Below are 21,116 nucleotides of genomic sequence, written 5' to 3' on the forward strand. Positions count from 1 at the left end.
TTTCAAAAAGGGACACCAAAACCCCTTTAGTAATTAGAAAATTGATTTTATAGTTTTTTAATTAATACAAATTTCATATAAATAATATATTCTATCTAGTACACTAATAATATTAAATTACTTTTTAACATTTAAAATAATATTAAAATTTTAAATTATTATATTTGCTTTAATAATATAAAATTAAAAAATATCTTAGGTTTTGATTCAAGGTTTTAAGTTTCTTTTGATGAAAGGGTTTTAAGTTTCTTATTGTTCTTTTTTTTAAACTTTTTTTATTAATGATGATTCTGAATAGATGGTTTGGGGCCTCCTACTATTGGAAGACTTCATATAAATCTATCATTTGGCAACGGAAAGAACAAATATAAAATCAAATTTGCTATAGATGCTTCTCTCACTCCGCCTGTTGCTCTCGCAATCGGCTGCCCACAGTATTTTTTCTCTCCTAATTATTAATATGGTGGAGTTAGACAGTTCTCTGAGTTAGAACATATTTCCCTTGATTATTAGTGAAAATAAAAATTTAGGCGGTTAAGAATAGGTCCCAACAGATGGCTGATTGTAATAATAAACACCAAATTAAAAAAAAAAAGTGCTCAAGATGCAATTAGTCAACAACATATGAGTCGTTGTGACAAATGCCACAGTTTAAGCTTGCATATTATACAAATGTATATAATAGTGTACAAACTGGTCTTAAAGTGTTGTTAATTTCTTTGGAGTCATCGACGGTCCGGCCGTTCACTATATATGTTTTTTGTATTAAAAAAAAATAATGCATGCGAGGATTCGTACAAGTTTTTTATATCCAGATAAAGAGTCCAACTAGAAAGAGACAAATCCTAATGATATGACCACTAACTGAGCTATTTACTGCATCTTGCTCTCTTTCTTTTGGATGCTTCTTAATTGTTGCATCAACTATTGGAGTTAGTGCAGATAAGATTACTGATGCATAAAAGTGGAAATTAACAATCAACTTGAGCAAAACCATAAAAATGCCAGAGTAGTTAAAGTTACTTCTAACGCAAGACTCAACTCGAGTAGCGAAACAGAGGGGGTTAGCCACACAATGTGCATTTTCATCTATGATTCTTATTTTACATTCATAACCGCAGCCAGGCTTCCCAAGTCAACTGTAATTCAGCATAACCGCAGCCAGGCTTCCCAAGACAACTGTAATTCAGCATCGATCCTTTACATACATTTCATTTCAGCCGTCATTTCGAGAAGTTGTTTTGAATTGGATTTGCGAATTTGATGAAAGTGAGACTGCGAGTATTGTTGCAGATTAGCCCTCCAATGTGTTGCGCACGCGACTCACTCATTCTCATTTGACCACGTCAAACTTCAGTCAAAGTTGTTACTAATCGCGGCAAAGTTTGTTTATGCAGTTTCTGTTTTGTACTTTAAACATAGATGTAATCATCACTAGATTAACAAATAATCATAATTAAAGCAATCACCTTCCAATTTTGGAAATGTCGACAGAAATCTTTGTACAGGAGTGCGGTAATGACATACAATTATATTATAATGGAACTTTACCTTTAAGAAATTTAAGATGTCCTATTTTCAAAAGGCATCAAGGACTAACTTTTTTTCATTCCCATACTTTATCTCAGTTAATTTATTTAAGAATCTTCGCATTACAATCTGGTCATCATGATTTATTTTCATTTTATTTTGAGACAAAAGAATTGTTTTTGAATTCTCATTAGCAAATGTACATTGCTTTCATTTTTAGATGGCAAAAACAGGGAAAAATAATAATTAAACAAGATTGCAGGACATCAGCACCTTATTCTTTTCTTGAACTAAGTCTTTATTAACCTTCCTCCTTTTTCCTGTTGCTAGTTTGGTATCTCTTTCATTTCTTGAACCAAGATATTTGCCTTTAACCAAGATATTTCCCTTTTCTCTTAACTTGTGATTTCTTATGCAATCATTTTCCATCGTACCAACACCATTCATTTATCAATATCCAGTTTGAATAAAATTCTACAATTTGATTTTTTTTTGCTTCTTCCACATAATTGTTTGATTGTGGTGCTTTCAGTCAGAATTAGATATCATCGGGACATTAAATCTTTGATTACTCAAACAATCAATAACAGGTATTTTATTATCTGAATTATTCATATAATAACTTCATTTTATTTATTTTTATCTCATGAATGTTAGATCCACTTTAGGTTTGTGATTAATTATTTTTCACAAGTTATATTTTTTATTTTCATTTTCATAAGTATCAAAATCATCACTATCATGCACACGTTGCTTGCACTTTTATTGTGTAAAAATCATCACCCACAAATAATATTAAATAAACCAATTGCAATCAATAAGAGAAACTTGACTTTCTCATTGAAGCTACTTCCTTGTTGCCTTAAGATTCATTTGCTCCACATCACATAAGCAATAATGAATTAAACTTTTTATATAAAAGAAAATCACATAGATACATTTTTGTATCCACAATATATTCATCATACAGTGAAATTTAGGTGTAAGAAAATTGAAATTTTTGATGTTTTATTACGCGTCTTCTTCCCCTCTTCTCTTCCATGTGTCTCTCCATTTGCTCCTTAAATAATCTAACTCTAGGGCTTTCTAATAATTGGATAATTATTATAATAATTATTATTATTTTATCAGTAAAGCTCCTCTTATTATGTTAATGAGTTTGTTTTCTTAGGAAAAAATAATATTTTAGCAAATGATCAAAAGTGAGAGCTTTAACAAAAATTCAAAATCTGTCTTAGTTTTCATTGTCTTTGACGCATCTGGCATGTTTGATTTCTTGATTATAACTTGCAAAAGTGGGCACTATAACACAATGATGATGATTAGTGATTCGTGCTGAGAGAATTTGGGAAAAAAAGATATTGGCACAAAATTTTGTAAACTTTAACTTTTCTAAATTTTTAGTAAATATTATGGGATTGCATTGTTCATAAACAAACACATCCCTGCCCTTGAAACTCCTTTTGTGTCAGATCCAATGGTGGCAGAACAAAAAGACACAAAGATGGGTACGGTGTACCCGTTCCACCGTAGCTAGATCCCTCCAGTGCATATTCTTTAGGATGTATTTGGTATCTTCTTGGTTATATTTTCTTTTATCCTCAAATGTTGTTTTTGTATTCATTTTATAATAAAGATACGATTAGTTTCTTGATAATATTAAAGCACGTTGGTAGCCTGTGTTAAAATAGCATTTGAAAATGAAATTTGTAAAAATGTGTTTGGCAATTCTTTTGGAAAAATTATAAAATAAATTATATGTGAGATCCATCTTATTTCCGTTCATTCTTTGCACAATGCATTATGGTGATTGATTAAAGTATACATGCGGTAAGGAATTAATGAAAAATAACAGTGCTTTAAGTGCAAAGACTTTTTCAATGTTACATGTCAAAAAAGCATTTTGTGAAATATGTTAGAATACTTGTTAGGGCTCAATGTGGTTTTCGAATACCTGATGATTTAATACAAAAAAAAAAAATATGTTCTTCATTCTAATATTTTTGCAACATACAAAATAACTTACCAAAAACAATACCAAACAGCTCCTTAGTTACATATAGTTATTTGACAACACAAGTACTCTGTTTTGCATATATTTATATATTTTTACTAGCTCTGTTTTGAAAATTCCTGCTAAACAGTATAAGTGAGAGAAGGAGACATGCTGGACGTTTACCTCCGACTATTTTGTGAGAGGTTGAAACGGGTGTTAGCAGGTGAAGAAGGCACGTTGCCGTTGCCTGATTCAACAAATTTAGTCCCGCTTTTTCAAAACCTTCTTACGGAGTCCGAAATTATTGCTACTACTCTACTGGAAAACTATGAAGCTGACATGGCTCGGCTTTTGTTTCAACTCATTAGAGAAGAATTCGATGAACCCAAAATATCTTGGCCTTTTTTGCAACTGTTGGACTTAGAAGAAAGTGATGAAGACGTTAAAAGACAAGATATTTTGGAAATTCTGGAAGACATCAATGACTTTGTCCATGAATCTGAGGAAGCCATTGACACATTCTTCATCAACATCATGCAGCAGCAAAACAATGAAAGTGAAAGTGAAAGCAGTACTAGTATGGCTCTTCTTGTTGGACTCCACGGTAAAATCATTGATATTAGAAATCAGATGCAACAGCTTCCACCTGGCGACAATGGTTTTGATATCAATGAACAAAGGGACAAACTCATTCACTTATTGATTGAGGGACAATCTCAACTTGATATCAATGAATTTAAAAGGGGCAGAGAGGAGTTGTTTGATTTGTTGATTGAGGGACCATTTGAGCTTTCAGTGGTTGCAATTCTCGACAGCAGTGGCTTCGATAAGACTGCTTTTGCTGCAGATACTTACAATAATAATCATGTCAAGTTCTATTTTGACTGTCTTGCTTGGGTCAGGGTTTCTCTACTCTACGATTTTCGCAAGATATTGGATGACATAATCAAATCTGTGATGCCTCCATCTCGGGTTAGTGTAATTATCGGTGAAGATTATCAATTGAAGAAATCTGTTCTTCGAGATTACCTAACAGACAAGAAGTACTTTATTGTGCTTGATGATGTCTTCGATGATCGTGAGATATGGAGTGATCTTGAAGAAGTTCTTCCTGATAATCAGAATGGAAGCAGAGTATTGATATTGGTCACTGATCTTCTCCTACTTGCTGAGGCAACATGTGATCAAGCTAGAGTTATTTGTTCTGTTCTTGATGTTTTCTGTTCAGGCTCGGGAGCTAAGGTCAACAAGGATAAAACTCAATTTTTTTCTTCAAGAATGTCAAAGTTGATGAGGCTAAACAAATAGGTGATTTGTTCGGTTTTTCTACAACAAATGATCTAGGAACTTATCTTGGAATGCCCCTCCTGCATTCTAAGGTCTCCAAGCATACTTACCAAAGTATTATTGACAAGGTCGAGCGACGGCTATCTGGTTGGAATGCCACTCATTATCTTTAGCGGGTAGAGTCACTCTTGCCCAGTCAGTGCTGCAGGCTATTCCTATTTATGCAATGCAAACACTAAATTTGCTTACTAGTGTTAAAAGTAAAATCGATCAAGCTTGCAGAAAATTTATTTGGAGCGGTGCTAATAACCGGAGGAAGATGAGCCTTGTTGGGAGGATTTGTCAGCCCAAGTGTTGCGGTGGCTTGGGGTTCAAGAACCTGGATTTTATGAATCAAGCTTTGTTGATTAAGTGAACTAGAACCTAGTTGCCGATCTAAAAAGCATATAGTCGCAGGCACTACTTACGAAACATGGCGTGAACCATGAGAACCTGCCACACAAACTGCCAACCAGGTATGGTTCTCACCTTTGGAAATCTATTTAGCGAGTTTGGAATGACATGAAGAAGGGGATTTAGTGGAATGATGGGGATGGTAAGACGATCCGTTTTTGTTGGGACTACTGGGTGACTAAAAATAAATCTCTAATCTGTTGGGGTAAGAAAACTTTTGGTGAAAACCATCACCTATAAACCCAAGAACATTCATGTTGTATCACCAAGAATCAATAATAAAATTATGCGGAAGCGTACCTAAATTCATAGCGCTTAATTCCTCTTTGAAATAGTGTAGTTGGCCTTTCAAATCTACACGTTCTCCTAGAGAGTCCTTTAATTCTCTCTGCGCTTTTTCTCTGATGATGGGACATCAATAGAGAATAGAAAGATACGTGTGACCTGGAACCATAACCATTTATATCAACAAATTTTTCCTGTTGTCATTGGGTATTCCTAATTCGGCCCATAATAGAATTAGAATACTATTGAGTCTTAACACATTAAAGGCCTACACCCTATTAGATACATTAAATCCCATAATACCGAAAACCTAAATAGATCACTTTTAATTGGGCTTAAACTTATATGACAGTCTGCAACACATAATTATTCACATATAAGGCCAACGTTGGATTAAGGATCCAACAATATTAGATTAAAAAATCCAACAATATCCCACTTGGACAAAAATAACCATATGAGTTTAACCTTACTGTCATTATCAAAATGTATCTATAACCAATCCGGTCCATCAATCATACTAACATACGATCAAAGAGGCCTTCGTTACAATTATCGTAACTCGACCCATCAATGGTCACTATGTCAATACAATTGAACGACATGGATCATGATGTGGATGTGTAGCATGGAAATTTCATGCAATGTGATCTTAACATGCTTATTTCCAACCGGTCTACCTTAAACCTTAGTGAGATCAAATCATACCAAAATCAGAGTGTGAATACACCAAACTTTATTTATGCAGAAAATAAACTAAATATCCATAAACCAAAATAATTGAAAAATGTCTATATTACAAGAGCATCTAAAATCATAAATTCCCACTAAAACTTAATATCCTTCAATGACATGACACCCATATGAGCAGTGTGTTCATGAAACGTCTTGGGTGGCAATCCCTTAGTAAGTGGATCCGCAATCATGGAGTCTGTATTGATGTGGTCTATAGATGTTGGTGTATAAATACTAATGCTATTGGTGTCAATGTGCAAGTGTACACAACAAGTATTAAAGTGATGAGTATTCAAGATCGTCTCCACAGGGATTGATGTTATCAGATTTGCTACAACAATCTTAACAGTGCAGATTTTGTGCTAAAATAAAATAAACAATTAATGAAACTAATATACTAATTAAAATAAAAACATAATAAATAAAATGCAACAAAGTAAATTATCACGTCAATCTCAAGGATAAAATCAATGGGAATATAAAGTAGTTGAGTGAATAAACTCCCCTAATGGTCTTGACTATTTTCTAATGGTTGGCTCGGTTGCTGTAGTATTTGCTACAACACTGGGCAGAATCCTTATGCATCTTTAGCCATTGCATGTTGGATATCTTATATCTATATGTAATCTAACAGTGATCAATTGTTATGCCAACATAAGATATAGCATTACACGCTTAGGTTCTATTTACCCTACAAGGTGAATCCCTATGTCTAGTTCATCACTAATTTTAGATTAAGCATGATCCTTTTGGGATAAGTTAAACTCAATCCAGGAAACCCAATCTAAAACCAAGTATTGCTCTGATATGTTCCACTAAGATAGGTCATTTTGCAGCTCTTTCCTAACTTATACCATTAAATGAGTGATCAACCGAAATAATGAATAAAAATAAATACTATCAAAATAAACTGCTACAGCAAACATGCAGCAACACATATATTCAGTCAATAAACCATCAAGATTGTTTATCACTCAACCACAAATAAATTTAGTTCATGGTTTTCAAAAGAAAAATAAAGAACAAAGTTTCAGCCATGAAACATATCCCAATGAATAAATAGAAAACACGAAAACAAGAGAAGGATAAGAAGGATTGAGCTCCTAATTGATCTGTGCAATTTTTCCTCTTGTGTAGCCTTCAATCTCTCTTGAATCTTGCTTTTCTTTTGTTTCTTTGTGTTTTTCTCCTAGAGTGACGGCTCTCCCTTTTCTTTATGATGTGTGCTTCTTTTATAGTTGAACATTAGGGTAAACAGAAGCCTAGGGCGCGTATAAGTCAGATTAGAAAACTGCAGATTGCAATTCTGTAAGTATCCCGCACGAAATTTTCTCTGTCGTTGTTCCAGGATTGCTACAGCAATGGTTACTACAGCAACAGCACTGTTCTAGATTTGTTTCAATTCTTTTATAGCCATGTTATTCCTCTTTTTTGCCAGCCTATTGCATCAGCATTCCTTCCATGAATTATAAACTTCTGGAAACCTATAATTATGCACACAATTTGAGCACGAATTACTTTAAATCAAGCAAAACTTATTAAGACTAAACTAAAATGAATGTTTATGTAAAATGTAATAAAAATGCAATAAAAACACATCATTTACTCTCTAAGTGATCTTGATTTAAGTCTAGAATTGTCATAATAACTCTCATTTCATAGAGTTATCAATAGACAACTGTCCACTTTGAACTCTTTCTTTAACAGCTAGGAACTTGATGTCTATGTACTTCTACTTCGGCGAACTCCTGTTGTTATTTGAATACAACACTGCTGACCTATTGTCACAAAATAATCTAAGTGGTCTATCAACATCATCTACTATACGCAGCCCTGTGACAAAATTTCATAGCCATATTTCATGATTAGATGCCTTATAACATGCTATGAACTCTATAACCATCGTAGAAGAGGCTATAAGACACTATTTAGCAGTCTTCCAAGAGACCGCACCCCCAACTAATAGATAGATGTAACCCGAAGTGGATTTCATACTATCTTGACATTCAGCAAAATCGGAGTCAGCATACCTAACGATCTCAAGCTTATCCGACCTCCGATATGTGAGCATGTAGTCTTTTGTTCTTTGTAAGTATCGCAAGACCCGTTTGGCTGATTTCCAATGATCTACTCCTAGATTACTTAAATATCTGCCCAACATTCCAGTAACATACGCAATATCTGGTCGCGTACAAACTTGAGCATACATCAGACTTCTTACTACTGACGCATAGGTATCTTCTGCATTTCTTTTTCCTTAAAATCATTTTTAGGGCACTGATTGAGACTAAACTTGTCTCCCTTAGCTATAGGGGTATCACCTAGTTTGCAATTTTGCATGACATATCTCTTGAGAACCGTTTTGATATAGCTCTTTTGAGATAATTTAAGAATACCCTGGGAGTGATCGCGGTATATATGTATGCTTAATGCAAAAGAAACGTCACCAAGATATTTCATCCTAAAATTCTTAGCTAGAAATCTTTTGCTGTCATGCAATAATTATATATCGCTGCTGACAAGCAAAATGTCATCGCCATATAAAACTAGAAAAATATACTTGCTCCCACAAAACTTATGGTATATACAATCATCGACTAAATTCATCTCAAAACGGAATGAGGTAATCACTTGATTAAACTTGAAATACCATTGTCGAGATACTTGCTCGAGTCCATAGATAGATTATTTAAGTTTGTAAACCATATTTTTTGGGTCTTCGGACACAAAGTTTTCTGGCTGCACCATATAAATCGTCTCATCAATATTGCCATTGAGAAATGCTATCTTTACATCCATCTAATGTAACTCAAGATCAAAATGTGCCACTAATGCCATTATAATCTAACAAAGTCTTTCAAAGAAACCGAAGAGAAAGTCTCTTTATAGTCAATGCCTTCTTTCTGTGTAAAGCCCTTTGTGACAAGACGCGCTTTGTACCTCTCCACATTGCCTTTTGAATCCCTCTTGGTCTTAAATATCCATTTGCAACCAATAAGTTTTGCGCCTTCTGACAATGAGATAAAATCTCATACGTCGTTGTCCTTCATGGACTTCATCTCCTCATTCATGGCATCAATCCACTTATGAGAGTTAGAACTTTTCATGGCTTGATGGAAATTGATTGGATCATCTTCCATTATTCCAATGTCTACCTGATGTTCTTGGAGAAATACAATGTAATCATCTGGCAATGCACTTCTCCTTTCTTTAGTGGATCTCCTTAATGGCATAGGTTCTTGAGGTGATAAAGTTTGTTCTTCTGGAATAACTTCTTGTATGGGAGGTTCTTCAACATTGTCTTGATCTGTTGTGTCTTGAACAAAGTCAGGAATGTGACCCTAATTAATGCTAATAACAAAGTCTCTAGCCATATCTCCCCTCGCAAACTCGACATCCTCAAAGAACTGAGCATTTACCGACTCAAAAATTGACTTAGTCATGAGATCACAAAACTTATACCCCTTAGATTGTTCTGAGTATCCAATAAAATAGCAACTTACCATCCTTGAGTCTAGTTTTTTCTCATTAGGCCAATAAGGCCTTGCCTCAGCTGGATATCCCCAAACATGCAAGTACTTTAGACTAGGCTTCTTACATGTCCAAAGCTCGAAGGGGTTTTGGCAATTGCTTTAATTGGAACTCTATTAAGGATATATGCTGCAGTCTTAAGTGTTTCTCCTCAAAATGATTCTGGTAAGGTGAAATGGAAAATCGTACTCCTCACCATGTTCTTAAGCGTCTTGTATCGTCTTTCAGCAATACCATTCATAGTGGATGAACCCAGCATAGTGTATTGTGGAACGATACCGCATTCCTTTAGGAATTTAGGAAATGGTCTTGGACGTTATTCACATGAACCATCATATCTGTCATAGTATTCGCCACCATAGTCAGATCTGATGCTTTTGATTTTTTTGCCGAGTTGGTTCTTAACTTCAACCTTAAAGATTTTGAACATATCCAAAGACCGTGACTTTTCATGGAGGAGATATATGTAGCCATATCTAGAAAAATCATCTATGAACGTCATAAAATATTATTCACCATTCCAAGCAGTTGCAGGAAATGACCCACAAATGTCTGTATGTATGAGTTCTAAGGCATCCGATGTCCTATTGGCCTCAAATCTCCTTTTATTGGTTTGATTCTCCTTGATACAATTAACATATATGTCAAAATCTATGAAATCTAAAGGGTCGAGAATTTCGTCTGACACGAGTCTCTCTATTCTCCATCTGGAGATATAACCCAATCTCTTGTGCCATAACGCAGCTGGATTCTCATTGGTTAATTTTCTCTTTACACCTCATGTACTTAATTGTAGGGATTCATTAAATAAAGCAATTGTATCAAGCATATAAAGATTATCATTGCCCGACAAAAAACCATAACCAACCAGTTTTGAATCATGAAACAAACTAAATTTTCTATTCTCAAATGAACAAGAAAAACCAAATTTGTCCAAAGTAGAAATAGAATCAAATTCTGTCTAAAAGATGGAACAATAAATGTTTCATCGAGATCCAAATAAAATCCAGTCTTTAACAATAATCTAAATTTTCCAATTGCTTATACTTTAACTGTATTGCCATCGCCCACATCGATGTATCTTTCACCATCATTGGGTTTTCGGCAACTTAGGCAACCTTGCATAGACACACTGATGTGAGTGATTGCACTAGAATATATTCACCATGTGTCTCTAGGTATCAAAGTTAAATTAATCTCAGAATAAACCAAACTAAGAAGCATACCTTTCTTAGCACGCCATTCGTGATAATTAGTGCAGTGCTTCTTCTTATGCTCTTCAGCCCTATAGAAGAAACAACCAATACTTTCTGGATCACCTGATTTCTTTTGTTGTTTCTTTTGGGTGTTGTATTTACAGCTTCCTTATCATTCTTTCTTTTATTGCCCTTAGGAGTAAAGGCTAAGTGAGCACTTTCTGCCTTATCTTTCTTCAGTCTATCCTCTTCATTAACACAGTGTGCTATGAGCTCATTCAGAGACCAACTCTCTTTCTGACAATTATAGCTCACCTTAAACTGGTTAAACTGTGTTGGTAAGGATATTAAAACCAAATGCACTAGCAAGTCCTCAGAGAGTTCAAGCTTAAGCGCTTTTAACTTAGAAGCAAGATGAGACATCTCCATAATGTACTCCCTAATATTGCCTTTACCCCATATACCTCATTGAAATTAGGCTTGTCAAGAGCGTACCAATTTTAGCCTTTTCGTTCTTGACAAACCTTTATTCAATCTGTGCAAGAAACTCCTTAGCTGTAGTTGCTTTCTCAGTCGTTGAGCCCCTGAATGCTTCTGAAATGCCCTTTTTCATGATCATGATACACATGCGATTTGATCTTTCCCACCTTTCCATTTCCCTTTTTTCATCAGGGGTACTCTCATTCGCAAGAGGTGGGGGAGAATCAACCCTTGACGCAAGGTCAAGATCCATGACTGAGAGAACTATTGAGAGGTTCTTATGCCATGACTTGAAGTTAGAGCAATTTAGCATAGGAATATAATTGATGTTGGCAGTAATATTAGCAGCAGACATAACTGAACATAGAACAATAAACAAACAAAAGAAACTCATATTAGTCTTAAAACAAAAATAAATTCAAATAAAAATAAACCCCATCTCAAGATACTGGACACTCCATTAATATTTCATCTTTGGACAAAATATTAACTTGTAAGTGATATCTTGGTGTAGTAATCAAACATTGATAATAAGAGCATGTCAAACAATTAATCTTCCTTTGGGCCGATATATTGTTCATATGTATAATCGAATAATCATTACGTGTTTATTACCATAGGTGCACATGTAATTCTATTAAATATGGACATTCCTTTGGGCCTATCAATATTTACCGAAATTACATATACAAAACCGTTTATATTCTAAAATAATTTAATTTTCACAAGAGAGGTCACTTTGGCAAAATGTTGCTTTAACTAATTTATCTCAAAATAAATATAAACTTACCCATATTTGAATTTAAAGATGCACAAAAAATTACCCAAAAAAATTAAAAAAAAATCAGGTCAAAGTCAAAGTTTGACCAATCAATGGTCAACTGTTGACTAGTTTGAATTAGACTGGTTCGGATTGAACCGAATCGGACCAGACCAGCCCAAATCAAAAACCCTATTTTTTTTTAACATCTTTCTTTAGGCAGCAACCATGACTGTCGCTTTCACCGAGCATGTTGCCGCACTGTGGTCGCCGCGGGTGGCTTGTTGGCGCTGCCCATGGGGCCGCGCTATGCCCCGCCAGAAACCACTGTTGGGAAAATATGCTCTTTAAAAGCATATGTGTAGAGCTTATTTAAGTAGAGCTTTTGGCTGTAGAGTTTTTACCTAAAAAAATTTATTTGTTTGGTTGTTAATAAGAGCTTTTATTAAAAATTTATGAAATTACTTTAATAGGTAATTTTTTTTTAAATTATGTCATGAAAAGAATAAAATAAGATTGTCAAATAAGTAGAAGATATTTTAACATTTAAAAAAAATTTTTCAACCTCTACTCTCAAAAGCCCAAATTTTGAGCTTTTTCTAGTAGAGACAAAATAGCTTATTTAAGCTCTAAAAGCTCTACTAAAAAGACAATCAAATAACAATAAAAATTATGATAAGAATTAAATAAACACTTATGGCCATTAGATAAGCCATACCAAACAGGCACGTAATAAATAATATTTATGATTAATAAAATAAATGAGGTATTTTATTTAAATATCTTAATTTCATTAATATTTTGAGTAAAGTCCATTTAATCATATTATATGTATTTATGTGATCACCATGTGGATTCACAAAAGACATAAATACAAGTTATCTTATGATTAAATAAATTAAGTTCGCAGTTGATAAAAAAAGTTGGACACTTTATTTAGGTATAGACTGTAATAAATTCATTGAATGATTTGTCTTAATCATTTACGAATTTATTGATATAGTACGATTACATTGAACATGATCACTAATAACTCTATGAAATTAGAGTTATTATGACACTTTTAGACTTAAATCAAGATTACTTTGAGAGTGAGTAATGTGTTTTCATTGATTGCAAACCTTTTCATTTAAGTCCAAATTACTTAAATCCACAAAATACTCTATCTTATAAAAATAAAACCTTTTAGTTTATGAAAAGTAATTATTTAAATTAATTTCTTGAGCTTCTCAAATGCTAAATCATTCATCAATTAAATCATACCGGCTTTACAATAATTTATCACAATAATTTGTCCGTTGAGCTCTAAACTTTATTATTGATTTCGCCGTTGTCTGTTGAGTGTCTTGAGCTTGATTTCACTTGTATAAAAATTACCCTTAAAAAACAAGTGAAAATGTGAAATACAATATTTATTAAAATTACTTAAAACACGTGTTTGTTATCATCAAAATTACAATATGCGTAGCCCTTTAGGCTAACAAATACAAGAAGCAATTGGCAATGGAGACATTCAGCTCAAGCATTGCAAGTTTGAAGAGCAGGTGGCTGATATATTCACAAAAGCTCTGCTAAAAGTGAAATTCCATTAACTAAAGGAACTTTTAGGAGTGGAAAAACATCACATTAAGGGGAAGAATGTTAATTAACATGATGCTCAAATTTATTTAAAACTAATCATATTAGGAATCCTAGTTTAATACTAGATCATATTAGATTAGCTCCTTACCGTCAAAGGATTGAAGCTAGTATATATAAGTTTGAATTGTAAGACTAAAATCATCAATAAATAAATAAAATAATTAATTAATTTCTCTCCTCTTCTCTGTAAGTGCATTGTTCTTTTTCTCTATTTTTCTAGATTGTTTATTCCTTGACACAACTTTTTCAAGCAAATAACTAACATATTAAAGCATGCCTAGATCTAGATGTGTAACGTTAACATGCATGCAACATTCATCAGGGCTAACTGTGCATGCTACTTCCTAGTCATGGAGATAACTAAATTGATATGCTTCGTCTTCTCCACAGCTAAATGCTCAGCCACAAGCGTAGCAAATTGAGCAAATAAAGGATCGATTATGGCGTTTCCAAAATGACTTGCAAGCATGGGCTCGGCAACAACTCTAGTAGAATTTGCAACATTTTGTCTGTTAGCCTAAAAGGGCTACACATATTATAATTTTGATGATCACAAATATGAGTCTTAAGTAAATTGAAAAATATTGTATTTCATATTTCACTAGTTCTTAAAGGATATTATTTACGAGAAAATGCTTAAGAAAATTGAAAAATATTGTATTTCACATTTCGATAGTTCTTAAGGGATATTATTTACGAGGAAGTAAATCACGTAGAATCAAGCTCAAGATACTCAATGGACAATGGTGTGATCAAGAATAAAGTTTAGAGCTCAACGGACTCATTATTGTGACAATTCTTGTAAAGTCGGTATGATTTAATAAATGAATGGTTTAACATTTAAGAAGCTCAAGATTTTATTTAATAAATCATTATTTTTTCATAAATCAAAAGTTTTACAAGTATAAGATAAGTATTTTATGAAGTTAGTTATTTTTCAAGATGTGGACTAAAATGAAAAAGTTTTGCAATCTTTGATTTTAATAAGTATTGTTTTGAATTCTAGAGTTGGACGTTTTTGCAAATATTTGAAACATTTTGAGCCATACTGTAATTTATGAACGTTTGAGGACCTGAGTGTAAATATCATAAATGGACAAAGAGTTAGCGGCTAACCGCCTGAGGGCTAGGGACTAGCCGCCTAAGGAAAACTTCACACTTTCAAAATTTGGACTAAATTGAAGAAGTTTTGAAAATTTTGAAATTTGTAAATATTATGTTAGATATTTGAAAAGGACTATTTTGAAAAATATTATCTTGTATTGGGCCATATCACAATTTTATAAATTTTTAGGAATAACAAGTATTATATAGAAAACTCTGAGGTTGGACATGTTTGTAAAGTTTTATGACGTGTGGGGTTATAGTATAATTATAGAAAGTTTTGGGCACAAATATAATTTTATGAACAGTATTACTGTAGCAAATTCAAAGTTAACGGTAACTTTACTGTTCTAAAGTAGGGAGCTGGATAAATTAAGTGGCTAGCTGCTTGCTCGCTAAAATTTGCTCATAACAGCTAGTTTTCGGGCCTTAGTTATAAAAACTCAACTCCAACATCAATTTTAAGACTCTTGCAAGCATAAACAAGTGCAAACATCATATTTTGAGCTTCTGAATTTGGAATCATCATAGATTAAATCTCTATTGTGCTATCATTGGTACATTTACTCTAAAAGAGAGTTCATTGTTGTAATCTTTATTTTATCATCAAATTTGTGAGTGTTTAAATGTGAGAAACACTTGAGTGAAGAGATTGTGAGATAATCTCTTGGTTGTAAAAGTTTATTGACACCTTGGAAGTCAATTGTAAAGAACTTGAAGCCTTGGGAGGCTTGGATAGTGAAATCCTCAAGCTTGATTGGCTTGGAGGCGTAGATGTAGGCGGGGATTGCCGAACCATGTAAAAATTATTGTGTTTGCTCTCTCTTCCCTTACTCTTTTATTATTGTGCATTATTGAACTTATTATTTTTTATTTGATTAAGGCAATAGATTAAATTATTTTCCATGAAATTTAACTATGGGATTATGCAAGATTTTGAGTAGTTTTAAGAAATTATGTCACAACTAAAAGGTTTCCAAAACGGAATTTTAACCTAAGAAATTCTAACATATACTTTTATCTTTAGGTATGTCTCAAAAATATTATTTTAAATAAATTCAAAAAAAATTCTTATTCACCGTATAGGATTAAATTCAACAATTTAAATAAATATTGTGAAATGTATCCATTAGTGACCAAGTGTTTTCAAGTAATTTTTTTAGCTAATCGCCCCAATTTAAATTCTCATGATGGTAGAGGTCAAAATACCAATTTGCATTAGGAAAAGAATACCCTCTAACCATTTTTTTTGGGGGGGAAAAAAAGGCACCCATTAGTGACAAGGTACAAAATTGTATTCCAATATTTAACTTTAAATATTTAAGTAAATTAAATTATTTTCTCCTATATATTTTCATCTAAACTTTTCTGAGTCATGGGAATTAATGTCAATTTATACAAAGTTGCTTGTATTATTTCTATCTGTAGGTTGGGTTAAAGTTGATGCGGATGGTGTACAAAATGATAAATTTCACTATTATTTATTCATGAGAACCAAAGCTCAATACAAATGTTTGAAACAAAGCAAAGGAAATGAAATAATTAAAATAATTTAGAAATCATGACTAATTATCAATCTTTCTTAATCAACAATCCAGACAGGACAATCAATCATTTCACTGATTATTTTATTTCCATCATTAATTTTTTATTCTTATCCATAATAGCCATAAATTGAGAACAATTAAAAAAAAAAAACCATTGAAAGAAACGCTTGGTAGTTTCCAAACCCATACTACTTGTTTGTCATGGAGATAACTATACTGATATACTTCGTCTTCTCCACAGCTAAATGCTCAGCCACAAGCGTAGCAAATCGAGCAAACAAAGGATCGATTACGGCGTTTCCAAAATGACTTGCAAGCATGGGCTCGGTAACAGCTCTAATAGAATTTGCAACATTTTGTCCACACCGGTCTTTGTTGAATACAAAACTTTTGTTGTTAACATCGTCACTGGGATCCCAATTCACCTCAAAACTTTCGAACGTGTCAAGTGATTAGTATTAAAAATTGTTTAATTATCAAGCGATAATATGTTATTTTATGCTTATGTTATAATTTATATTTGTGTTTATGTAATATATTATGAATTATTAATTATGTTTTAAATATATTTAATTTTGTGTATTTTATGTGTTTATTAGGAAAATTATTAATTTCACGTACTTCGAGGCTCCAAACAAATAAACGGAGGTCAAATTTGGATTCCGGAGGTCCGAAAACCTTAAGATCAGTCAAGATCGGCTTAAAATTGGGCTTGTGTAAAAAAAGTTGACTTTTCCTGTTGACCGAGCACTGATTGGATGATAAAATGAGCTTACAATAGATATGAGTGCATGGGATAACTGGCAATCTTGACTAAATCTCAACCGTTCATGATTCAATGGCCATGATTGTGCCACGTGGCAATGGTTGGTGAAGCAAGTTGGAGGATCCGAATCTTTGTATTCGGGTCGACCCGATCCACCCATTAACCCGCCAAATCTCAACCGTTCTTTGGGCAAATCGGACGAGTCAAATGATGCCATGTGTGATGTTGACTTTTGAAGTTTGACCAGCCATTGGATCTTGATCTAAGGGTTGTGAGGAGCACATGCATGAAGCCTATGATGGACCGCAAAGCACTGGATTATGAATTTATTTTTCTATAAATAAGGCCTCATTTATATGTTTTAATCATCTCTCTACAACTCTCTTCTTCTCAAATTCTCTCCATCTCCTGGTAATCTTGATTTCCAGGTGTGTTTTTAATATTTTGTATAATTATTTTCATTAATAAAATTAGTTTTATTTCCAATTTTAGTTGTTTTTATTTCTTTTAATTATAAGTAATTCAATTTTACTACTTCTTTTTATTTTAATTATGCTTAACTAAATAATATTAGTTAGGGGAAGGTGAAACTCTTAAGAAATAAATATGATTTAATCAAATTCTATGTTTAATTTTATAAATTAAATTATTTTCTATTTAATTTTATACATGTTTTATATTTTGAAAATTTGATTTATTGTAGACAAACAAATGAATTTGGCACAATAAATTCTTAAGATCTTAATATAAGGCATGGTGAAATGGTATTTTGACTTATTGTAGACAAATTAAATTTTGGCACAATAAATACTTAATCCATCATAAATTTAAAGGGAAAATAATAATAATTTGTATAATTAATCTTTTGGGTAATAAATCTAAAAAAAATTGGCAAAAAGAATTTATTAAGTTTTATTTATTTCTAAGAGTGGATCCATAACCCTAACTAGTTCAATTCCATAGTTTCATTTAAATTAAGTTGTTTATATTCAAATTTTAATTTTAATTTTTAGATAAAATAAAATAAACTAATTAAATCTTTTCTCTGTGGATCGACCTCGGACTCACCGAGTTATAATACAACAAGACACTCTTATACTTGAGAGTTAAAAATTACTTTTAAGTTGTGTCATCAAGATTGAATGAACCTTGCTCCCTGAGAATTGACTTGACTTCTTCTTCGTAGGGAAAATAGCAAGGCATATTGAATGAATCCACGTCAGCCTCTTCAACAAGACCCTGAAACTCAAAAATCACAGATTGTAAGTTGTAACATATACATATATACATATATACATACGTACACACACACACACACACATATTAAAATGTTAAAGAAGCTAAAGGCTGACAGAAGAAACGATAAATCGGTTCACGTTACTGTATTAATTGATTATTTTTCAATTAACATGATAACTCTGGTCGGGTATACCATTGTTTCTATCAGTGATCTATTAAATTTTTCTGTTCAAATATCAACAATCCATACATAAGAGAAAACTTTTAAGTGATGAATAATTAATTTATAGACCTCATTGGCCAGTTGAATGAGAGATTTTGTTAGCAGCTGTAAGAAAACGAAAATAGTGAGATAACAAATGAAACAGTAGCTAACCAACGAAAACCAGCTACTGGAAATGTCAAAAGAAATAACAGAAAGCAAAACCAGAAGAGAGACGAAAAGGAAACGAAAAATAAAAAATGGAAACCCGAGGCCTGCACAAAAACAGTCTCTTTAAAACAGATTTACCACCTTTACGGAGTGCTTAAGGTTTGCTAGTATCTGTTTCCCAGGATGAAACGGGTACAATTCTCCAATCAAGCACAGGCTGGAATATCCGGCGAACCACAACAGTGAACTCGATCAGAGAAAACCGAAGTAAGATGAAGAGAAAAACAGCAAGTGTGCTTGTGCTAATTTTTTCTAGTGTGTATTTAAAAACAGAAGAGGATATGCCCTTTTTATAATCATGTGAGGATGTAACAGCTTATTTGTATTGAATTTCCGAATTCAATATGTTTTATTTTAATTGTTATAACAGCCAAATCAATGAATTGATTTCAAAATTGAATTCAAAAAATAAAACGTGAATAACAGCTAAAAATAAATAATTGTAAAAGCTATTACCAATTCTTTGAATTCACATGAACTGTTACAATAAAAAATAATCAAAAGGAATTGAAAACGTGCCTAGCTTGCATGGATGATTTTGGGCTGACATTCGTGTACGCAGGACGCACACGAATTCAACCAAATCAGTCTTGGATTCGCACTCCCCCTGCGCACGCACGTGTAGAGAGAGCCTCTATCTTTATAATCCTTACCTATGCATGGTTAAGTGTTTATATATATACACTAATTCATAGGCTTCTTTTTCCCATGTGGGATAAGTTTCATTTCCTTTCAAATTTCTAACTCCAAGGGTGAACTTTGAGAGACAATTTCTCATTCACCCAAGCACCATTTTGAGAAAATAAAATTATACTATTGAAATATCAACGGAGTAGAATCCGAACCTCACAATATTTTCCACTTTCGTTAAGTGGGACCCACTCAAAATGTGCTCTCAAAATAGCATGTTATGCTATTTTTTCAACAGCAGCTCCAAAAGGCAACAGCAATCTTTGCTCGAGGGATCTGCAATGCTCCTGCCAAGAAAAGTAAGAAACATACGTCCTCCAGAAACAATTTCTTCAGAGCGTAAGCTTAAAAAAGCTGAGAAATCACGTTGGAACTGTTCCAAAAAAGCTTGACACACACTGGGAGGGCTCGACTTAGTAATGTAAATATTCCTCTTGTTATTCTCAAGATTCTCTGGAACCTACACATAAACACATTTTGCACATATTTAAGTCAATACTTGTGAATTAAAAATAAAAATTAAATTAGCACGTGAAGGTTAAAAGGTGAAAATAATGCGTACCTTGGAGAGCCAGTGAACACTGTAAGAAGAATGTATGAAATTTATGCTTCTGCTTGGAAAAAGCCTCTCGTAAAAGGAACCAGGCATTCCTGCTACGAAACAAGGTCCAAATTTTTCCTTTTTGATCCTTTTATAAAATTCAGGAAGAGACTGGAAGATGCTGTTGAAATCATTTCGTGGAAGATCATTGAGAAACACTTGAAACTCGGGTAATTTTTTGTTCGCTTGATGGCACAGTTTATGAATAGTGTCAATAATTTTAGATATAACCAAGAGGGTATTGGGTCCTAAGGAGCAGCCTGAATCCGCAACGTTAAAACAACCAGGAAAAGAGGAGCTGAACATATCTTTGATAGTTTCTTCCAGGAATGGCCACGCCTTCAATATCACAGTTCTCTGAGAAAGTAGTAGTATAAAACTTAAAGATTAAAGGAATTCAATATTGTTTATTTCAATAATAAAATAAGTATTAAAGCAAAAGGACATCTGAACGTCGGAGTTTTCCGCATAGCTAGTTTCTCCACCTCCACCATTCATGCAAGGAACATTTACCACAACCATGCCTACTTTCTTAAATCTACTTCTGTGTGCTAGATTCTGATCATTGCCTTGCGTCCTTTGGCCTTTTATAGAGAAAACTCTACATCAAGTTTTACTGAATTCCTATTAATATCGTTATGTTATTTTCATTAATTAAATTTGTATAGATTAATGCGCTGTTCACCTATACAGTAATTTCAGTGGATGCATTTTGCATATGACTGTTACTATTTCTCTGGCTTTTATGAAATTGGACTTTTTTGTTTTTGTCAATTCCTTTTATTTGCTTTGGTTTTGATTGTCAATTTGTTTTATGTACTGCTTTGAAATTTTACTTTATG

The 21,116-nt window shown here is 33.1% G+C and overlaps 1 protein-coding gene and 1 pseudogene across 1 annotated transcript; both read right to left on the reverse strand.

Moving 5' to 3' along the window:
* Window positions 1–11,539: 11,539 nt before the first annotated feature.
* LOC127902202 (uncharacterized) lies at window positions 11,540–12,287 on the reverse strand. Its single transcript, XM_052441023.1, has 2 exons — window positions 12,284–12,287; window positions 11,540–11,850 (listed from the first exon to the last, which is right to left on the reverse strand). Exons 1-2 carry the CDS (start codon window positions 12,285–12,287, stop codon window positions 11,540–11,542), a joined length of 315 nt encoding a protein of 104 aa, XP_052296983.1.
* Window positions 12,288–16,733: 4,446 nt separating this feature from the next.
* Window positions 16,734–20,796, reverse strand: LOC102624846 (probable methyltransferase TCM_000331; annotated as a pseudogene).
* Between the last annotated feature and the right edge of the window lie 320 nt (window positions 20,797–21,116).

This window comes from Citrus sinensis, chromosome 5 (assembly GCF_022201045.2).
Source record: "Citrus sinensis cultivar Valencia sweet orange chromosome 5, DVS_A1.0, whole genome shotgun sequence".
Taxonomy (NCBI): domain Eukaryota; kingdom Viridiplantae; phylum Streptophyta; class Magnoliopsida; order Sapindales; family Rutaceae; genus Citrus; species Citrus sinensis.